At 31.3% G+C, this 21,079-nt stretch overlaps 1 protein-coding gene across 1 annotated transcript; it reads right to left on the reverse strand.

Annotated features, from left to right (window-relative positions):
- Positions 1–1,221: 1,221 nt before the first annotated feature.
- Positions 1,222–14,770, reverse strand: LOC143078037 (uncharacterized). Its single transcript, XM_076253046.1, has 9 exons — positions 14,456–14,770; positions 10,892–11,212; positions 9,390–9,677; positions 7,873–7,998; positions 6,999–7,029; positions 4,768–4,844; positions 3,762–3,786; positions 2,954–3,027; positions 1,222–1,397 (listed from the first exon to the last, which is right to left on the reverse strand). Exons 1-9 carry the CDS (start codon positions 14,565–14,567, stop codon positions 1,345–1,347), a joined length of 1,107 nt encoding a protein of 368 aa, XP_076109161.1. The 5' UTR covers positions 14,568–14,770; the 3' UTR covers positions 1,222–1,344.
- Positions 14,771–21,079: the final 6,309 nt, after the last annotated feature.

Genomic DNA, 21,079 nt, shown 5'->3' on the forward strand with positions numbered 1-21,079 from the left:
GCATAAAATGGTTTTAAAGTCTGCTGGGATTTGTTTGTTTTCTGAAAGAAAATGGAGAAGATACACGTGTGTAATCAAGTACAATTATATTTACTAAGATGCGAACAAAAATCGCAACATTCAGAAATGAATTGTCCATACTAATTGAGGTTATATAAAAAGAATAACAAAATGACAAGACAAAAAAGGAAAGAAAATGCAACAACCAAACAAACAGGAATTTCCCCATAAACAAATGAATATACAAAAATCATAAATATAAAAGCACAACCAAAAACAAAACAAACAACAGTTTACACAAACCTATACTTTTAAAGAAGATGTTATCATTGCTTTGTCTGTTAACATTTTATTAAGTCACAAAATGTATACAATTATATGATAGTATGCATGTAAACAAATTGTGAACCGACAAAGCAAGCACTTTCTTAAACATTGAAACAATTAACTATTAACAATAAATCAAATAAATAATAGCATGCAAATACATTATATAAAGCGTAGCAAAATATAGATGAGCTCAATACATGTTCTTATAGTTTCATTTGATCCAAATGATGCAAATTAATCATGAATCAAAAAGTTAGATTATGCAGTTTATTAAATTTCAAGCATTGTAAAGTTTAGCTCGATATTTATATTCCACATCAAACATTTTATGTGAGTATTTCCGCGCGTGTATAATAAATACGTAAAATGTTTTGGATTTATAAATTTTATAATAATTTTGAAAATTTAAGTCTATGAACTTTTTTCGTTTGTTTCAGTATTCGCATAGAGCGTCAAATAATGCTAATACAATATGTACTACATTCATTGTTTTAAAACAATTGATATGGTAGTTGTTCAACTGGTGCATACTACATAATCATGTTAATACAAATCATTGTTATTTGATGAAAAAGGCAACATTTTTGATTTGATTTGTTTAAATTTTTATACTGTAAAAGATATTAAACTCTTTCATTGTTTGTTATAAAAAAGAAGGTAAAACAAAGATGTATGAACAAAATAACTAATAGAAAGCGTCAACGGTATAATACTGTTCCGGGTACATATGTAAATCCAAATAAGCAATATTAATAGCATATGCAGTTTTTAATTAAAAAAACGATTAAAGAATGCATATGTATAACTAACTTGCATGATTTGGCAATTATTTTATGCACTCGGAAATAGTTCCTTAGAATTTATTTGTCGTTGACAATTGATGGACTGCAATGAACGGCCATAACACACATGTATCTTGCATATATATCGGAATTCATATACCTATATTTACAAATAAAATAAAGCTGTACATTGACAAGAACTATTACGTCTCATGGTAAGTATAGCAGATGTCTAAATCTTCATGTTATCGTAAATGCCTAGGTTCTTCTCTTCCTTTTTGTGCCCTGAAATGTTGTCATTGCATGTCTAATACTGAATCTAAATAATCAAGCGTTTCAAACTTATTACTTAATCATGCGAATGTTTCCATAGTCCTTGTATCTTTACATACAAACAGAAATCAAACTTATGTTCATAGAATTTTTCTACGGAATGTTAATTATTTATGTTTTGGATAAGTATCGTTTTTATACATAATGTATGGCGACTGGTTTAGGCTCGTGTCCCATCTCAAAAGTGACATGTTTTCGAAATCTTATAGTTTTAGATACATGAGTGTATAATAAATCGTCTTAATTGTATTGTCTGAATTCGTTAGGTCCACGGCTGATGCATAACGCAAGAGATACTAGAATGTATACTTTGAAATCGTCTGAATTGTGTTGCTAATAGTCCATTTGCCAATTACCGATTTGATTCTGGTATAACACACTTTTTAAAAGAATTACTTCCCTTTGTGAATCGTAGACTGGTTCCATACCGGACAGAATTGACTTTTGTCAATGCAAAGCATAGCAAACTGAAAGTGGTGTATCGGCGGTTCAATTTGTTTTTCACGAAAAACAATTTCTGATGTCAAAAGTATTTTGCTTAACAACGAATTAATGTAATTAATATATTTTAAAACCTTAAAGATTACTCACATTACGCAAGGGTAAATATGCCCTTTCTGCTAGCTCCCAATTGTAAATAAAAATTAATGTCCCTCATAAGGGAGAAAACTTAAAAGGGATCTCTAATAACAGGGTCAATTGCCGGGAATTGGCATATAACCTATTCTTAAGGTCTTTTTCCGATGTATTCCTGGTTTGATTTTGATACCTTGAAATGTTGCATCCCCCTAGATCTACGACATTTGAACATTGGTAAACTTCTGTCGATTCATATATACAAAATAGCCTCGTTATAAATTTGTGTTATATACACCGTTTTGATTTAAACTTTACAATAAATTCATTTAAAACTCCAAGACGAGATGAAGACCTGTTACAGAGAGCATTTATTTGATATTCACCTTCGTTTCCTTTTAAAAGTCCAATGTAAGTTTCCATGAATACGGTTTCAAATTAGTTGAAATATTAAGTTGCAGGTCAATATTACATTATTTGAATTTGATAGGTTTGTCCAAAATATACATCCTTCAGGAGTAATTTACTAATTGTTGTATATGTTTCTTTTTGTCTTTTTCTTAGAATTTTAAGATATTTGAGCTTTTTAAAATCTTTTCGGATTTTTTAATTTTCAGATGTTATTTTCAAATGAATCTATTCGACTGCATGATAAGATAACACTATTAAATATTTGTTGGTGACTTATTGACGTTTACAAGACATTTTGTTATATAACTCATATGTTTGTTAAACTTTGATTGGAAAAAAGTATACACAAACCATAAAACTGCAAGCAAGTAACTGAATTTGCAAACATCAGATTCAAATCACTAGCCTAAATAGGTAACGTTGTCCAATCACAATGAATGTTACAAACCAAATGCTGTTGCATTATAATGATATTTAATTATATGGTCTTATGCATCACTAAGAAACATTTAATTGATTACCAGATTTCTTGTTTTCTATGTTTTGGTAGGCAGCTGCATCAGAAGCATTTCCACATTCTTCATATGTATTAGCACTAAAAATTATTTGGAAATTAAAAATCTAAAAAACAACCCCACAACATATTGTCCATACTATGGATACCTGTTCATTGGTTAGCTGATTTCATGCAGTAAAAGTCCATAGGGCATTGATTGAGTAATATATACATGTATATATACATGTATATATTATGTATATATGTCTATCACCAATTAGCTGTTGTCAAAATTACTTATAACATTAACATATGCATGCATAGAAGTTAATGCATTATATTTCATTAAGTAAATACAAATATTGGACCGCACAATGAAGCTCAAAGGTACTTGTACCATACTTTTGCTGTTCCAATATTATTTTGCATATGCTTCTTATGGGAAGTATTAGACCCGATAAAATAAACCTATCAACCAGAGCTGTAAAAAATGTGTGAAGTTTAACCATCGAATATCAAGCTTTTTTTTATCCTGATTGTAAAATTGAGGAAAATTCGAGTTTACATGGTTAATGGCAAGGCTCGTGCTGTCCAATACTTATTTGTTAGTGGACTGTTCCGTTAAATTGTTTGTTGGTTTGTTGAATTTTCATTTTGGTCATGCAATGTCTTGGATTTTTATTTTGTTCGACTCGAGGATTTAAATTACATGATTAGTATCTTGTCCTTCATTTTTTCACAAAATTCGTTTTTTTTTTATTGTTGAATATTTATACTAAACATGCGAAGTAAGTATATATTGACCAAACACTTTTTCTTATATTTATACATACCTAGATTCCTGATGATGTCTTGATTCTGAAAAAAAAAAATATTTTCTAAATTTTACGGGAAAACGTGGTGTTAAACTTTAAATCAAATCTAGAAGAATTGTAAAAAATGCTGAGCAACTGTCTATTACATCACGGAAAGAGAGTCAGAAGCTAACAAAAAGATATTCAAACTCAGGAAATCAAGAAGCCAATTCAAAATATTTGCAGGATGTATAGTTAATCTTTGTTATACCGATATAAAAAATCTAGGAATATCGATCAAAACACAGTCGGATACATTGACGTCTTAGTCCATGCATACATAAATCATAAACTAGAGGATGTACGCGCTAGAGCCAGTGCCGCTTATCTGGATATATGTGCATTTTGTCCTATTAATCATTTGTGTTGTTTACAGTTTATTTGTAATTTGAATTTTCTGTCTATGTATTTAAGTTTTCTACATTAATACATAAAACGTAATGAAAAATTCCCTCCAAAATACATCATTACTTAGATTCTATAACTGTTAAAAGGGGCCGAGGAACAGTTTGGTACTAATTAGCAGATCTCATCCTTGCGTTTGATATTTAAAGTTCATTTCATCTAATGAAGATTCGATTCAAGATAATAAATCATAATAGGCAAATATTCCAATTTGTCCAGTTGTTTTATATAAGAAGATATTTTAATACTGTAAATTTAGAAATTATAATGCGATGTTTTTATTTTTTTCGAAAAATGCGACAGGGTTATAAACGCAATAATTTAAACTCGCATTTTATTTTTTTCTATTAATTAAGCATGATTTTTCTAATTATCGCGTTTTAGTCTAAAAGAGGGACAAAAGATACCAGAGGGAGAGTCAAACTAATAGATATAAAATAATCTGACAACGCCATGGTTAAAAATAAAAAAGACAAACAGACAAATAATAGTACAGAAGACACAACATAAAATGAGAAAACTGCAATGATTAATGCACGCAATAATTTCTGCGTTTAAAGTAGATTATAAGAATGCATACCGATGGGATCATGTATCGAAGTGTAAGGATCTTGAAATGCAGGATTGCTTGCTTGAAGGTCGGAATATTCATCGGATCTAAAACAATAAATCGAAAACATTTTTGCATTATCAAACGTGTATTTCATAGGATATGAACAAACATAATTTATCGTATTATAATGTCTGTTGACTGTTAAGGAAAATGTATGATAATTCCTAAACAACTTTTCTTACTCATTGTGTTGATAAGCTGCTGTAACGTGTCTCATATATGGTCTGATATATTTAATCGTTTATAGTATGTTATTTATATATGGTCCAGAATAATGTAAAAAAAATTTCTATTTTATATATTTCTGAAAGAGATGATTGGCAATCAAAGGGGCACTAGCTACGAGATATATAAAAAATCTAAAGTATGATTTTTTTTTGTTCAATCATTAATGAAAGTGAAATAGTGAAATAATATTTCACTTTTAGCAGCTAGAATGGGTCAATTTGTCAAATTAATCTAATAAAAACTGATAATGAATTATTCACTTGCAAGTAAATAACTCGACCTCATTAAACCTGTATTTATGTGAACTCCAATTTAACCCCGTAGAAAGTGACAGAATAACGCATCCATTGTCCGTGTACGGTTATTTAAAGGAAAAGAATGTCGACATTGAAAGTGAAACAAAGGTAAATAATTTGTTTGACTGATTCGATCCACAAAAACATATTCTTATTTATGAAAAACGACGATAAACATAAATGTTTAATCTATAATACAAAATTTAGTAGACCTATAAAATTTCAACTGCACGATTTGCTTAATCTATTTATAATTATGTTTATGTTTACAACGCTTATATGGTCATAGAAGGTCAACTCGAAATTTAATTAGATGGAGTCATTGTTAAAATTCACACGAAACAAAGCTAAATCTTATTGAGAACATGGCCTGTTAATTGTTTATTTTATACGTATGATAGTTTGGAAAATTGTTTTCATTGTAATACATAAAATATGAGAATTTGAGTCAAATTGGTGAACATCAATTTGACAGCTAGTGCCCCTTTAAATTATTAAAATATCAAAGACGTAAATAATCACACATTTTTCAGGTACAGACCCAGGAATTTGAAAAGGTGGAGGCCTAGTTAGTCAACGTGCGGACTGATGCTTGTAAAAAGTATACGCATCACTACTGATCATTTATTTAGAGAAACAAAGTGTGTCTAAAGACTGAATTATTTTTTCGACTTAAAGAATCATGTTTATCATTTTTCATCCTGTAGATCAAGCAAATAAGACTCTTCGTCTATATTGTATGTTTCAGAAAATATTGTATTCGTTTTGATTTGGTTTTGTAAAAACTCATTTCGTTTCGTTCTCCTTACGTTTCACAATTGTAACAGTTATCCAGGTTTTAGTCCTTTCCCCTTTCCTATATTTTATCTAAAAATCAAAACATTTAAACTTTCAAAAATCGAACAGATCAAAACTGCACTCAACATTACCTTGTAGCCTTTGTCCTAAAATTTATTTTTGACAATTTGTAGCTTTAAAGTGACAAACACAAAGACCTCTGAAGATATCGAAGATGACAATTTTAATACATCATTTATATATACAGAGTCTATGATTTAATTGCATTTAAGGACATTGATAGACCAGGGGGTCTCATCCTCATTCAGGCAGACTCAGGTATTCACTATATATTTGTTTTTTTGGGCTTTGCATAAATATTTTTATTTATATTTCTAGATGTTTCTAGAGTTATCGGTTTTAAGGAATATCTTGTATAAAGATCTTTGAATTCGTTTTATTGATAAAAATGTATAATTCATAAAGGCAAATATGCAACTTAGAAAATGACAGCTTGAAAATGTCATTACACGATTTCCTACGTATCTTACCAGTCCTTTTAACTATGAAAATCATGCTTTGAATGTTATCAAGTATCTTTTTTTTTTGATTTTCAACAAATTTTGAATAGCAGCCGTTTGGATATTGAATATGGAATATCGAATAACGCACCAGCTGCTAACTTCACATACATTTACAATTTTTAGTGAAATTTTAAAAAATTTAAAAAAAAAACAAATAAATTTGAAAACTTTTTAAAATTTGGAATTGATAAGTGTTACACAGACCAAATTGTTTTAATGTGTACATACACAATGCCTTATTTGAATGCTAATAAACAAATATTAATATATCTTTCATAGTCATAGATTACGGGGTATTTTCAATAATACATACCTAGGCGATTTGGTATAGGTTTTCCTGAAACCTGAAATATAATAACATTGAAAATATTTCAATGCGTCAACATGAAATCAATTTTTCCCAAAGGAAAATAATTCCATCCAAAGCCCTTTTCTGGATCTACTTTTATAAGGAGTGCTACAACGCAACATTAAAGTGGTAAAAGACAATAATTGGACAGCCAACATCATTAGCCCTCAATATACTGACAACGTCATGGCTAAAAAAAACTTGAAAATATATAAACCAGGAATGATACATTTTAATACTAAACAACACAAATAATGCACCAACTCTCTCAATATGAAGTATATAGTTATGTAACTTTGATTAAGCCTTCAATATAAATTAAACACAATCTCGAAATAAATGCATGAATGCAGGTGTTAGTGGGACATACACAATTTTATTCTTAAAGTTAAAACCAAAAAATCTATAGTATGGGATTTGCAATTACACGTTGGTCGTAAGAAAGATATTCGTTTAAAACATTGAATATTAAGATCATATTAATTGCACATGTATGAATGTAAAAGGGAAAACAAAACTTAGAAGCAGGAATAACGGACACTACTATGAACCCATTTTTTTAATTTCTTTTCTAAACCTGCATTTTAATATGTTTGATACGTGTAATTTCATTGTGAATTTTTAAACACTTAAGAGGTAACTATATTGTATTTGCATGCGGTAGTTTGACTGTCATACATTTAGTTTACCTGGGCGACGCGTAGCGAAGACATATAATCGTCTTCTTTAGTTACAGACCAGGAGGTAGCGAATTTTACGCGTACTGTCATCCAATCAGAACCATTTCTACATAAATATTGAAAAAAAATATCATATACACCGCTTTGGAATTACTTACGTTTGCGGAAGATAAAAATTGCAGATGCGACAAAGAATAATAACCCAATGACTAAAGATGCGATTCCTGCATTGAACATACCACTGTTGTCTTCTTTGAATTGGTGCATATCTTGTCCAAAAGATGCTAATAATAAAATTTCGAAGAAATACTCATAGTTGAAAGTAAATAAAATATGCTATTATTGCTTTAATATATTGAATCTGTACAACGGAATGTCGTGTGCATAAAAGATTTGTGTCGTATAAGTAAATGTCATTAAGGTATACATGTTTGATGTGCAATTTTTGAGACTTCAAAAATTAAACCATGATCGAGCGTTTTCTGTCTTTATTGAGAAATTTACAAACAGAATAACTGATTTACATGTTAGTATCTTTTCAGTTTAAAACTTTAATAGCTCATGTAATTTATATTACAGCATTTACAAGTTTTAATTTGTAAATAACTAAATGAATAATGTTGAAATTGGAAGCCATTTATCTTAAAGTTTTTTAAGAAATTTTAAATTGCCGTAGCAATGCCCATTTGCTATTTGTTTATTCACTGTACAAAACAAAACTAAAAACAATGATGTGCTTTTATAACGAATTGTAGTTTTTCCATTATTGTATCAATGTTACAGAACGAATTTGTTCTTTACTTTAATTGCTTTAAGAAATTCATAGTAACATAATAACGAAACTATAACCTCTTCATTACATTCAATTTTTAAATAAACTCATCATAGATACCAGGATTAAATTTTGTGTTTACGTCAGACGCGCCTTTCGTCTACAAAAGACTGATCAGTGACGCTCGAATCCTGAAGGCCAGATAAAGTACGAAGTTGAAGAGCATTGAGTACTAGAATTCCTAAAAGTTTTGCCAATTACAGCTAAGGTTATCTATTCCATAGGTAGAAAAGCCTTAGCGTTTAAAAAATTCAAAAGTTTTGTAAACAGTAAATTTATAAATATGACCATATCAATGATAATACATGGCAGTACGTAGTAGTCAGCACATTTTCAAAAATAGATAACGGCAACAGCAGTGTATCGCTGTTCAAAAGTCATAAATTGATAGAGAAAAAACACACCCGGGTTCTGAACAAAATCAAAGGAAACACATCACCTATAATATGTATAAGAGAAACACTGAGGTGAAAGAAAAACAAAGACGAACTATTTGATAACAAATGCCATATTCCTACCTTGACACAGGAGATTTTATGAAAGAAATGGTAAGTTGAATCTGATCTTATGACTAGCCAAACCTCAGAATTATATGGCAATTTAAAAAAATGTATTAATAAAATGTGTGTATTTAATACCAAATGTAAACAATAAAAAAGAGCAGAAACGTTCCAGTAACTACACCTGAAAACGTTATATAATTTCTTGTATTTATTTATATTGGTTATTTGTGTCGTAATGTGCGTGTACGTAATCAGGCACTATTTTTGAAATTTAAAAATCTAAAATCTTATTAAAATATTTTTAAACACATTTACTAACTCATAAACACAACAAACTTACACGTGTCAGTTTCACATTCCACTAGACTCGATCGTGTCACTCCGAACGGGTTAGAAACAAGGATAGAAAAGTTATAATGTTTTCCCGGATACAATCCAGTTACTGTATATTCAATATGATGCATTGTGTCAATAATGTGTAATTTTATTGATGTCATATTTTGTCCTCCTACCGTATACTGTATGTACAAGTCATCGGCCCCCATTCCATTTTCAATAAGCTTTAATATTACTATTGCGGTCGTGCTTTTGCACATAACGTAAATATATGATGGTGGTATAGGCTTTCCTTAAAAAGAGTATGTGCAATAAATAGATAACTGTTTATACATGTTATACAATTTGTAACATAAAATTTTAAAATTGTTTTCACTTACATGACTGTGTCTTGATGTTCTTGTCCAGTTTAAAATTATTTGTAATACGTTATTGGCAATGATCATTATAATATAATGTAATCTCTACAGATTTCACCAATAAAAACTCACAATATTACAAAGTTAAACGTGATTTTGAAACTTGTCGATTAAGGGTTAACACGCACTTTACCTTTGATAACTAATTAATTTAAAACAGAAATTCAAATCTAGTATGCGACAAGAGAGAAAGTTAAAGTTTGTCCTAGCGGAAGCTTGCCAAAAAAATCGTTTATTTACATATTGTTTTTAATTACTTAAATGATTTGTTTGTCTTTTCCGCTTTCTAATTAAGATTTGCGTCAATACCCGTTATTTTTCACTATTCTTAACGTAACAATGTAGCAATGCCTTTTTAATATTCGAACTACAATATTAAGCAAAATAACATTAGGTGTTCCAGACATTTTAATCTAGTGAATCGCCGTTAATATCTAAAAGCTTTTTAATTGTCCAATTGACAACAGTAAAAAAAGGTATCAAACATTCCTTGATAATAAGCAATATGTTGTACAGTTACAACATTGTACCAGGTTAATGGTAGGGTTTGGAGTTTGTAATTCAGTGGCTGTTGTTTGTTATATATTTTTCCGTTCAATATTTTGTACTTTAATTAGGGAGATATTTTTCTCATTTGTCAGTTCGGGCTTTTAATAGCTGACTATGCGGTATTGACAGTAATCGACAGTGAAGGTTGTACGGTGACCTACATTATAGTTGTTAAATCGTATCCGTGAGGAAAAAAAAAAGTAATGAGGATTAAAGGAAACATTATAAAGTATTTAGATAGGATATTTTTATTTTGATCTTTGTTCAAAAGTTCAAAGTTTTTTTCAGGTGCAGATTTACATCGACTGTCGGCCATTTTGTTTTCATGAGAAAACGATGTAGACATTAGAAGATTTTGTAAACACAAATAAATAGCACGTTATATGTTATCGAAACTTAATCCATATCAATGAGGTTACGAGTAAACGTTGTTTTTACAATGATATAAAGATATATTTTGATAAACTATATATGAACACTTTGCTATATATGTATTAAAAAATAATATTTGTAGTTCTTCCAAATCATCAGCACTTACTGAATATATAGATAAATTGTGTTCTTGATTTAACTTTATATTTGCCTTCAACGGTTACAGCTTCACAGTAGATGGTTTTGTTGTGATCAGCATCTTTCCCTTGATGCACTAGTCTACTAGACGATACAAATTTGTCACCGTCAAGTTGTTGTGTTTGTTGTTGTGCATGAATGGTCACATTCAGTGTTCCAATATACCAATGTATCCTTGCAGCTGGACGACATGAGTTTGTGGTACAATTTAATGTTACTGTATCTCCTTTCATTATACTAATTATATTGTTGTCGGCTAGAGGTGTGATTGTCAGGGCGGTTGGTGGTACTGCAATATAAATATTAAGGCTGTCAGATTATCTGACAACTGCAATAGCAAAACAATGGTCTACTAGATCTAAAGCAAACTATCATGATATCTAATAAAATTAACGGTACCAATTTTCTTGCACCAGATGCGCATTTCGACAATACATGTCTAAATGTCATGTTATCACTGTTCACTTGGATTTTTAACATACACTTTTGTTTTAGACTTACCAAACTTGAGTATAATAGATTTAAAAAAAAAAATTCTTTTATTAAATTAACAGATACGTGTTCTTCAAGTCGACAAATCGAGTTACCCTTTTCTATTATTGTTATGCTAATTTGAGCATGTGAGAGTTGAGCCGTAAACATCAAAAAGGACGTTGATGAAATTTTAAGACAAATAGTATGTATACAAGATAAGTACAATTTAGAATTAGTTTATTTAGAAAAAAATATTTTAAATTAAATTCGTATTTGAAGATTTCATTGTTGTTTCGTTATTTTCACTTCTCATTTCGTCGATTTATATATGCAGCCACGTGGTATTGGAAATCATTTTTTAATGAATAAATTCTACAGTTTGATACATGAATTGTCTTAATATGTTTGAGTACACATTTCATTTTATTGTTGATATAGAATGTTAAATAAAATTGAGAATGGAAATGGGGAATGTGTCAAAGAGACAACAACCCTACCAAATAAAAAACAACAGCAGAGGGTCACCAACAGGTCTTCAATGTAGCGAGAAATTCCCGCACCCGGAGGCGTCAAAGTATATCAGTCCTGCTAATGCGTAAAGACAGGTAGATGTGACAGGTTCAAGTATTGATAAATTATTTCTACAATATTTTATGTGTCACAATTATGATATACGGGTGATAATTAATTTTTATAGAAGAGACAATTTTAGGAACTCGATCGTTAGTATCGAATTATTGATCTGATTTAAATTGATTTAATTTATTGATAGTAATAAAAAAAGAAAACTAAAGTCGTTGCATTGAAATGCCTAGGAATGAAAATTGGCATGAAAGAGCGTCCGTAGTTAAAAAGCAACCTCTTGAGAGACGACACGGAAAGAGATGTGATGTCGCTGCACTGGGAATTCAAGAATTTTAGGCAGTTGTTGGTGAGGCACAAGCACCTGTTCCTCTTCAAGTCCAGGCTCCTATGTCAATTCAAAGACAAACCTGTCATGCAAGGACCCGTAACATCAGCACTTAACGTGCAAGAGTCATTTGAGCAAGTGGAAAAACAAGCTCCGGTGCCAATGACTTACTTTCAAAATGGTGAGCTAAGTAATGATCATATGCTTATACTTCATCCGCTAGAATGTGATGTAATATCACAAAATTTGAAGGAAACACTATGGATTAGAGAATTTCTAGATGTGTTATTATTACTTCTTTATCAAAATTGTATTAGTCAAATTGACAGATATCAAAATATTATATGCTAATCACTTGTAATTTTTCATATTGCTTATGTGATTGTCCTGATTGTTTCTGAACTGTTTCAAGTGGTTGAAATTATATAATTTTTTATTGTGATTATGCTTATCTAAATGTTGGTATGCCAAATTTTAAAATTCTGTAGGTCTTCGGAACCGGTTTTCTTGATTTCTTCTGTAATAAAAAAAATTTTTCTTTAAACTTTTCCTTATTTCTTAAAAAATGTAGTTTACTCCATTGTAAAATTGAGAATCCAAATATAGATTTGTAGTCTATAATAATTCTACAAATCTGTGTTTAAATCTACATTGTAATGAATTAACAATAAACATTTACTTTTCAACAGATACTGTAAAATAGCAATACAGATCATAATCATAATCATAATGCTGACTACATGGAACACGAACTTCATCTTCAATAAGGTTATCGGATATATATTTTCCACAGGAACTTGGGGCAGGACATTTTTAAGCCCTCCACCTTTTATTAACAATCCGTTTTTTTTTCGTTCTTCATTTATTTCAATTATATCAACATTATACAATTACTGTCTTTTGATGAGGTAAATGTGTGGTTTTATTGACTTTTGAAAAACTGATATTCACTAAGGCCAACGGCCGAAGTGAATATCAGTTTTTCAAAAGTCAATTAAACCACATATTTACCGAAACAAAAGACAGTAAATGTTTTATTCCATATTCCGAGAGAAATGAATGTAATGTAATATATTTAGCAAAACCAATTGTACATCAAACGTTTTTTACCAAAATTATACACGTAAAAGCACGCGACGTTTTGCGCGGTGAATATCCTTTTCCGCAGGTGAATATGCTTATTTATTCAAAATCCCATTCATATAGAAAAACCTACAAACATTTTATCAATATGGAATAATAATATATATACACCAGTGACCGCTGTAGATAGTTAACTTGGAGTTGATAGTAAATAGCGAAATCATTTTTTTAGAATGTGTATGTTCATTTTATACAGTTACTTCTGATTTGAAAAAAAGTTATTTTCGTATTATCTGATTGATTACTTAACACTGATCCAATCCGGTTTTTATACACTCGAGACTATAATAAACTACTTCTGATGTATTGAAGGTCACTTCCGGTCTCAAATAATGCTGAAAAAGAAGCTACTCCCATTTCGTTGCCGTTAAATGCTTCAACACTTCGTCCAGCTTCATCCCGGCACATTGCAGATAGCACCTACATGATTTATAATTTTTAGTTTTCCAAAACTTTGAAATTGTATATGCGTTAATATCTCTGAATGTATGATAGTTTGGATTGTAGGTGATAAAAGCTTCTTTTTTATATATAAAATTTGTAATGATATTGTTACCGTGTGTATGCGTATATACTTCAAATTGTAATTTCAAGAGACAACTAGATCGCGTAAAAATTACGATAAACACGTAGCATTAAGAAAATGTTATACTGATCATTTGAACGTGCTGTCCTGTAAATAATGTCAATATAGTAGCATTATATATACCATATTTTATAACGTGACAAATATGACTCAACTCTATGTTAAATATCCATCAATCCATCGTAATATCTGCTCAAAATAGTATATAAAGATGTCAACTGCCAACTCCGTTCTAAAAATTGATATAAAACGTATTTTAAGGCGGTGGAGTGCAAAAAAAAACCCAACATAATAATATTGAGAAATGAAATGGGGAATGTGTCAAAGCGACAACAACTCGACCATAGAGCAGACAACAGCCGAAGGCCACCAATGGGTCTTCAATGTAGCGATAATAAAAACAACAATAATATACTTACATTCGAGATAAAGTGCTATTTCTATAGATTTGACTTTATCTCGTTTTTCAATATTAACAGCTTCGCAGTATATATTGTTGTTGTGATCCTCATCTTTCCCTGTATACACCATTGTACTAGAAGATATAAACTTGTCACCGTCTGGATTTGGTGTCTGTGGTTGTGCCTGGTTGGTCACATTATCTTCTCCAATATACCATTGTATCCGGGCAGCTGGACGACTTAAACCTGCAGAACAGCGGAAAGTTCGTGTGTCTCCAACTACAACGTCTGCTGAATTATTGATTCCAGCTGGTGTGATGGTTACTCTTGTCAGTGGTACTGTAAACGAGATAAACTAAGAATAAGGTCATAACAAATGACCTGTAATTATTTTTCAGAAGTGTATGATGCCATCATTTTGTGCTAAGAAGTTAAAACCAAATCTGTTTAAAAACTTTAGAATGAAGCATCATAATTCTAATCAAGTTTTTTTTTGTCAGTGGTGACAAAGAAATAGAGGGCAACACAAACAAAACTTTGTCCAAACGATCAAGGAAAGTCTTTATTTATTGTTGAATTATAATGCGGATACATTTTGTGGTTTTTAGTAAGATTGGGTGCTTAAAACTAAAATAAAATAAACTAGATCAAATTTTCCATCAAACATACAATATACTCAACTTATGTCTACCTTTTCACCAAAACGGTTTTCTAACTTTTATACGAACACACCTTAAAAAAAAACCCAACAAACATAACTCTGCAACGGTATAATCCTCTCTTTTTTATGTTCTTTTTTTAATTGAACTTTCTGGAAGTTGGAATTTTGTTATTTATCGTTAAGTTTCTACAGAATATCGCTAGTTATGTTAACCACAAATTATGCAAGATTCTCTGTATAAACGAATGTTTAAAGCATATTTCTAAAAATAAATAATTAGGGCGAATGCGTGTAGGCATGGTAGATGTGCAGGAGGCAGAATACAAAGTCGCGTTTTGACTTTTTCGTAGCTTTATATAAATAAACGGGGCCTTTTTTACATTGTATCCTTTGTCTGACTGTGTTATCAGCTCTTTTACATTCAAAATTGGGATATTGATAAATAATGGTTGTTCATAAAGACCACTGAACAGATAAATGTTTGTTCAAAACCATCTGTTAATGTTATCGGTTCCTTTATATTAGTATAAATATGATCGTCTTATTGAGGGACACAGAAAACTTAACTTACCAGCAAATATCAGCTAGGCACTACGGACAAATTATATTGTTTGTAACGTTTTACTTCATGGGATACATATTGTTACGGAATGGGGTTTTCATGATTTGAACGTATCTGAAGAAGTATGAATGATTGCTGATAAATGAATGTGTAACTTGTATGATAGACTAGCGAGAATTATGTAACTGAATGTAACTTATTTGTGTGAAAGTGAACCCCCATTTGTTTTGTTAAAACTACGTTGTCAAATTTACTTTGTTTGATATGATATGTCAGTCGAGAAAACATTTAACGTGATTCTCTGGTATCCTATTGTAGTTACTAAATATGACCAAATGTACAAACTTTACATTAGTAGCACGATTTTAGTCTGAAACGGTCATTTTGGTCTGATCATATCTTAATTGACAGATTTACTGCTAGAGGAAAACATCAAGACTTGTAAGATCGTTAAGTCTCCGTTCCGATCGATAGTCTCATTAGGTAAATCAGTCCGTTAAGGCATGTCAAGATAAATTAAACTGAATCTTCTAGCGAGCTGTTTAGATCCGTTACGACCGTGTCAGACGTTACCGTACCCTCTTTGTTGTCGCATGTCGGCAGTGTCAGCGCTTCAAATGGCAAACTTATTTTACACAAAATCGTTGACATGGTAGATGGACACTACAGTACAATATAAGCTGAGCTGGAAATTACAATTGGTGAGTAGAAATGAATAATCATGATCCGGCCAAGAGTTTGAAGTAAAAATGTTTACACAGAGACATATATATATATATATATATTATATAAATATATATATATATATATATATATATATATATACAACTCGTCTAAACATCAACCCAACAATGTTAGATCTGTAAATTTGCTTTCGCAAATTTTTGGTTCTTCCCTCGCCGGGATTCGAACCCATGCTACTGTGATATCGTGACACCAAATCGCCTGCACTGCAGCCGTCCCGCTAGACCACACGACCACCTGGGCTCTCAAAAAAAGAGCTTTCGGTGGGCATGTGTTACCTTTCCACGTCAGTTTTAATCTAGCGGCGTACTACAGTACATGATATATAAGGCATGAAGATGTTATTGTTACAGATCAGCTAAATTATCTATAGTAATGGATCCTACAAATTAATGTAAGATACAGTCACAGAAAATAATTATATTCATAAGTACGTCTGAGTCAGTGACAACCCTACAACAGATGTATCCATCGGATCGCCATCAATGATGGTGATACATGGCTGTGTACATAATGTATATATACAACTCGTCTAAACATCAACCCAACAATGTTAGATCTGTAAATTTGCTTTCGCAAATTTTTGGTTCTTCCCTCGCCGGGATTCGAACCCATGCTACTGTGATATCGTGACACCAAATCGCCTGCACTGCAGCCGTCCCGCTAGACCACACGACCACCTGGGCTCTCAAAAAAAGAGCTTTCGGTGGGCATGTGTTACCTTTCCACGTCAGTTTTAATCTAGCGGCGTACTACAGTACATGATATATAAGGCATGAAGATGTTATTGTTACAGATCAGCTAAATTATCTATAGTAATGGATCCTACAAATTAATGTAAGATACAGTCACAGAAAATAATTATATTCATAAGTACGTCTGAGTCAGTGACAACCCTACAACAGATGTATCCATCGGATCGCCATCAATGATGGTGATACATGGCTGTGTACATAATGTATATATACAACTCGTCTAAACATCAACCCAACAATGTTAGATCTGTAAATTTGCTTTCGCAAATTTTTGGTTCTTCCCTCGCCGGGATTCAAACCCATGCTACTGTGATATCGTGACACCAAATCGCCTGCACTGCAGCCGTCCCGCTAGACCACACGACCACCTGGGCTCTCAAAAAAAGATATATATATGTCTCTGGTTTACATTTGTAACATTTGTGCATACCTGTATGAATCGACGTTCTAATACACCACATTCTTGCACAGTAACTTGTTCAAAGGCAAAGTAAGAATTTGGGCTTGTTAAAAAATTGTTCCTGTGATTGGAACCCCCCCCCCCTTCCTTTTTGTGGAAGATCAATGCATGATTTTAAAAGGTACATATAAACTATGGTTTAAATCCTCCTTCTTAAAAAGGGCTGGATCCACACTTGTTTATTGCCTAACATGGTGGGTATTCACAATTGTTTGGTTGTGGGTGATGGCCTTATACAAGACCTAACACCCTGATCGAGTAACCCTACATATTCATATGTATTGTATGTTTAAAAAGTAAAATCACAAAAATACTGAACTTAGAGAAAGATCAATTGGGAAAGTCCATAATCACATGGCAAAATCAAACAAAACGCATCAAAAACGAATGGACAAGAACTGTGATATTCCTGACTTGGTACAGGCATTTTCAAATGTAGAAAATGGTGGATTAAACCTGGTTCTATAGCGCTAACCCTCTCACTTTAATGCCAGTTTCGTCAATTTCCGATATTTTTACATTGATGTGTTAAATAAACAGACACAATAAATAAAATAGTCAAAATATAATAATGTATTGGTAACTGTCACGTCCTAAAATTTGCATGAAATATTTGTCACTGGATTTTTTATAACCCATAACCAACCAATCTTCACATATTACGATGATGATATACCTATTCATGCGCGCAGCTACGTTTACGTCAAAACGCCGAGGCGTACACTTGAATTTGGTAAAAAAAATTATTTTCATCTAAATAAAAATAAAAGAATTGGTTAACAGTACATCAAACTTCTAAGTCTTTCTTTAATGGCTTATAATTCCAAATAACAGTGACGTAAATTAGTATTTAATATTTGTTCATTTTCTGTCAAAGTCTAAATCTGCCGTAAATTCTATAGTACTCACTTTCCTTTTTTTATTCTTTTTTTTTAGAAATTCATTATAAGCTAAGATTCGATACATATATGTATGTGGTTTGAAATTTTTGTCGCGAAAGCGAGACATTTCGATCCTAAATTTCATCGGCGGTGCCAATATAATTTATAAATATATACTCTACATTTAGGTTCATTAATGTGGTCAAAGTTTTTAAGATATCAATTACTTTGTCAAACATTCGTACAATTTTACGGTAGCTGGACAAAAACTGTTAATGATCAAACGAGTATCCAGAGCATAGTGACGAAATTATATATGATGAGTTTTCCCGTATTTAATGGATTTTTCAGTTTTATACCGACAAGAACTTAAATATATGTTATAATCTATACATACTATTTGCTTTGTCATGTTTGTAGTATTATTCAACAAATTATATTTTAAAATAAAAAAAGTATTATTAAAAGAATTTGTTGAATTATTATTACTACAAATGTGACAAATCAAATACATGTAGTTAAAATATATAAAATAGTATTAATGCTATTGACTTATTTAATTTTATAATACATGTAATAAATACTTAATTCTTAATGTATATTTTTTTTGTAGATAAGATATCACATTGGTGAGCATGATTCCCAGCCATATTATGAAGGGGCATATAGCATGTATACATAGAAAATATATAGTGTCACTAAATTACTCTCATACGGTACCTCATTTGTACCCGTAGCTGTAAATTGTGAAACGGTGGATTCATTCATAATTTTGAGCTACTTATTGCGTTTGGAAATAACGTTGATAAAGCTAACAGCATTATGCCCTGATGTTGATGGGATGTTCTGATTGGACAAAAAGGAAATTGTGAATTGAACAAATAGCAAACTTACAATTCATAGGAAAAAATGTAGGAAATTGGAATAATGGAAATTCATAGTTTCAGTGATTATCTTGCAATCATTGTCAATACTAAAAGTGCATCATCATGTTCATATATATCTGAATTCACCTTGGATAATTATTCATTTAAAATAAGAATTTGGATATAATAAGAATTTCTATGCTGGCATTGCTACTGTTGGCTACATGTACCACCAGGGAGTGTTAAATTTTCTTGACCTTCCATGAGAGTCTGTCACGGTCCATCACTATTGGTTAGTGTCATATGCATGATGATGGAAGTTTCACCAACCTAGACAAGCTTTACAGCCCTGGCACGGTTGTTGGTTAGAGTCAAATGACAGCTTGCTGTATACATTTGTAGTTACAATAGTCTGAATGTATCTACATGTATTTTGATAATCTTCTAAATTACTGTTCATTCTGAAACTGGCATTTTATACTAGTACATGTAGTAGTCAAACATATTTAACAATACATGTACTTCAAAGTATCATTTTATTTTGTCTTGCCTTACACGAAAGTCATGAAAGTTGGTTGTATGCAAGAAATATGTATTACAGTCTTGGGGTGATGATGTAAGCTATTTTTATAGACCTTAACATTTTAAAAACTAAAAGAGCTGGATGTTTCTTGTCTTGTATTCAAATACTAGTAGCTAATATGTTATGATGTTTCAGTCTGTCGTTATATCATCATGTCCATTGCATCTGACCTCATTTTCATGGTTCAGTGACTGCATGTAAAATATACTGTTATTTAATCAGTGAAGTGATCTCTTATACGGTACATTTTATAATAATAATGTACTTAGATACTTTTTATTGTATATGAGTATCTTGCAAGGTCTACTTGTCTAGCAGGTTAGGTTGACCTGACCTTGACTTTATTTCATGGATAATTTAAGTGAGTAAGGTTATTTTAGTTTAATACAATGGATCCTCAATGCTCTTCAACTTTGTAATTGTTTGGCTTTATAAATATTTTGATATGAGCGTCACTGATGAGTCTTATGTAGACAAAACGCGCGTCTGGCGTACTTAATTATAATCCTGGTACCTTTGATAACTATTAACATGGTTAGGTTTGTTTCTCAGATACTTCATAATAAAATTAGAGACTGGAAATGGGGAATGTGCCAACAAGACAACAACCAAACTACAGAGCAGACAACAGCAGAAGGTCATCAATGTTTGAATTGTTTCTCAGAAGCAAGGACGTATATTAGAAGGATAGGAAACTCCCGATACCGTCTTGATAAAATCCGAGAAGTGCCGCGAATCGCGAGAAAACACGAGACCTGCAGAAAGCTTCAGCGGGAACCGCCGCTTCGAGATTTCTTCATCAATTTGTAAGTATAAAAACATTATATGAATAAACAAAAACATATTAAGTAGATGTAAATGTATGGTATTAAATGATATTTCACTACAAAAACATCATGAGACGCTTATAAACATCATAATAAGTGATTGAAAGTAAGGATGCCAGATGCTGCCCATGATGCTGAGACCGAGGTGGTATGACCCGTCATGTTGCATTGAAGTTATTCATTTTTATTGCATTTATTTGTACAAAATTATTTAATTTCTAGTTTAAGATAATATTTACGTTTGCAGATGAAATTAGAGCGTCTTTTGTTGTGTATTTCACGTGTAATATAACATATAAACCA

This window comes from Mytilus galloprovincialis, chromosome 6 (genome assembly GCF_965363235.1).
Source record: "Mytilus galloprovincialis chromosome 6, xbMytGall1.hap1.1, whole genome shotgun sequence".
NCBI lineage: Eukaryota > Metazoa > Mollusca > Bivalvia > Mytilida > Mytilidae > Mytilus > Mytilus galloprovincialis.

Bases quoted from the DNA above. Each gene is read 5' to 3' on its own strand.
- LOC143078037 (XM_076253046.1), bottom strand. From the start codon at position 14,567: ATGGTGTATACAGGGAAAGATGAGGATCACAACAACAATATATACTGC. The intron at 3,028-3,761 runs GTATGTATAAAT...AATAATTTTTAG, and splicing joins AGACATCATCAGGAATCTAG to TGCTAATACATATGAAGAAT. The intron at 1,398-2,953 runs GTAATCAATTAA...ACAACATTTCAG, and splicing joins CATAGAAAACAAGAAATCTG to GGCACAAAAAGGAAGAGAAG.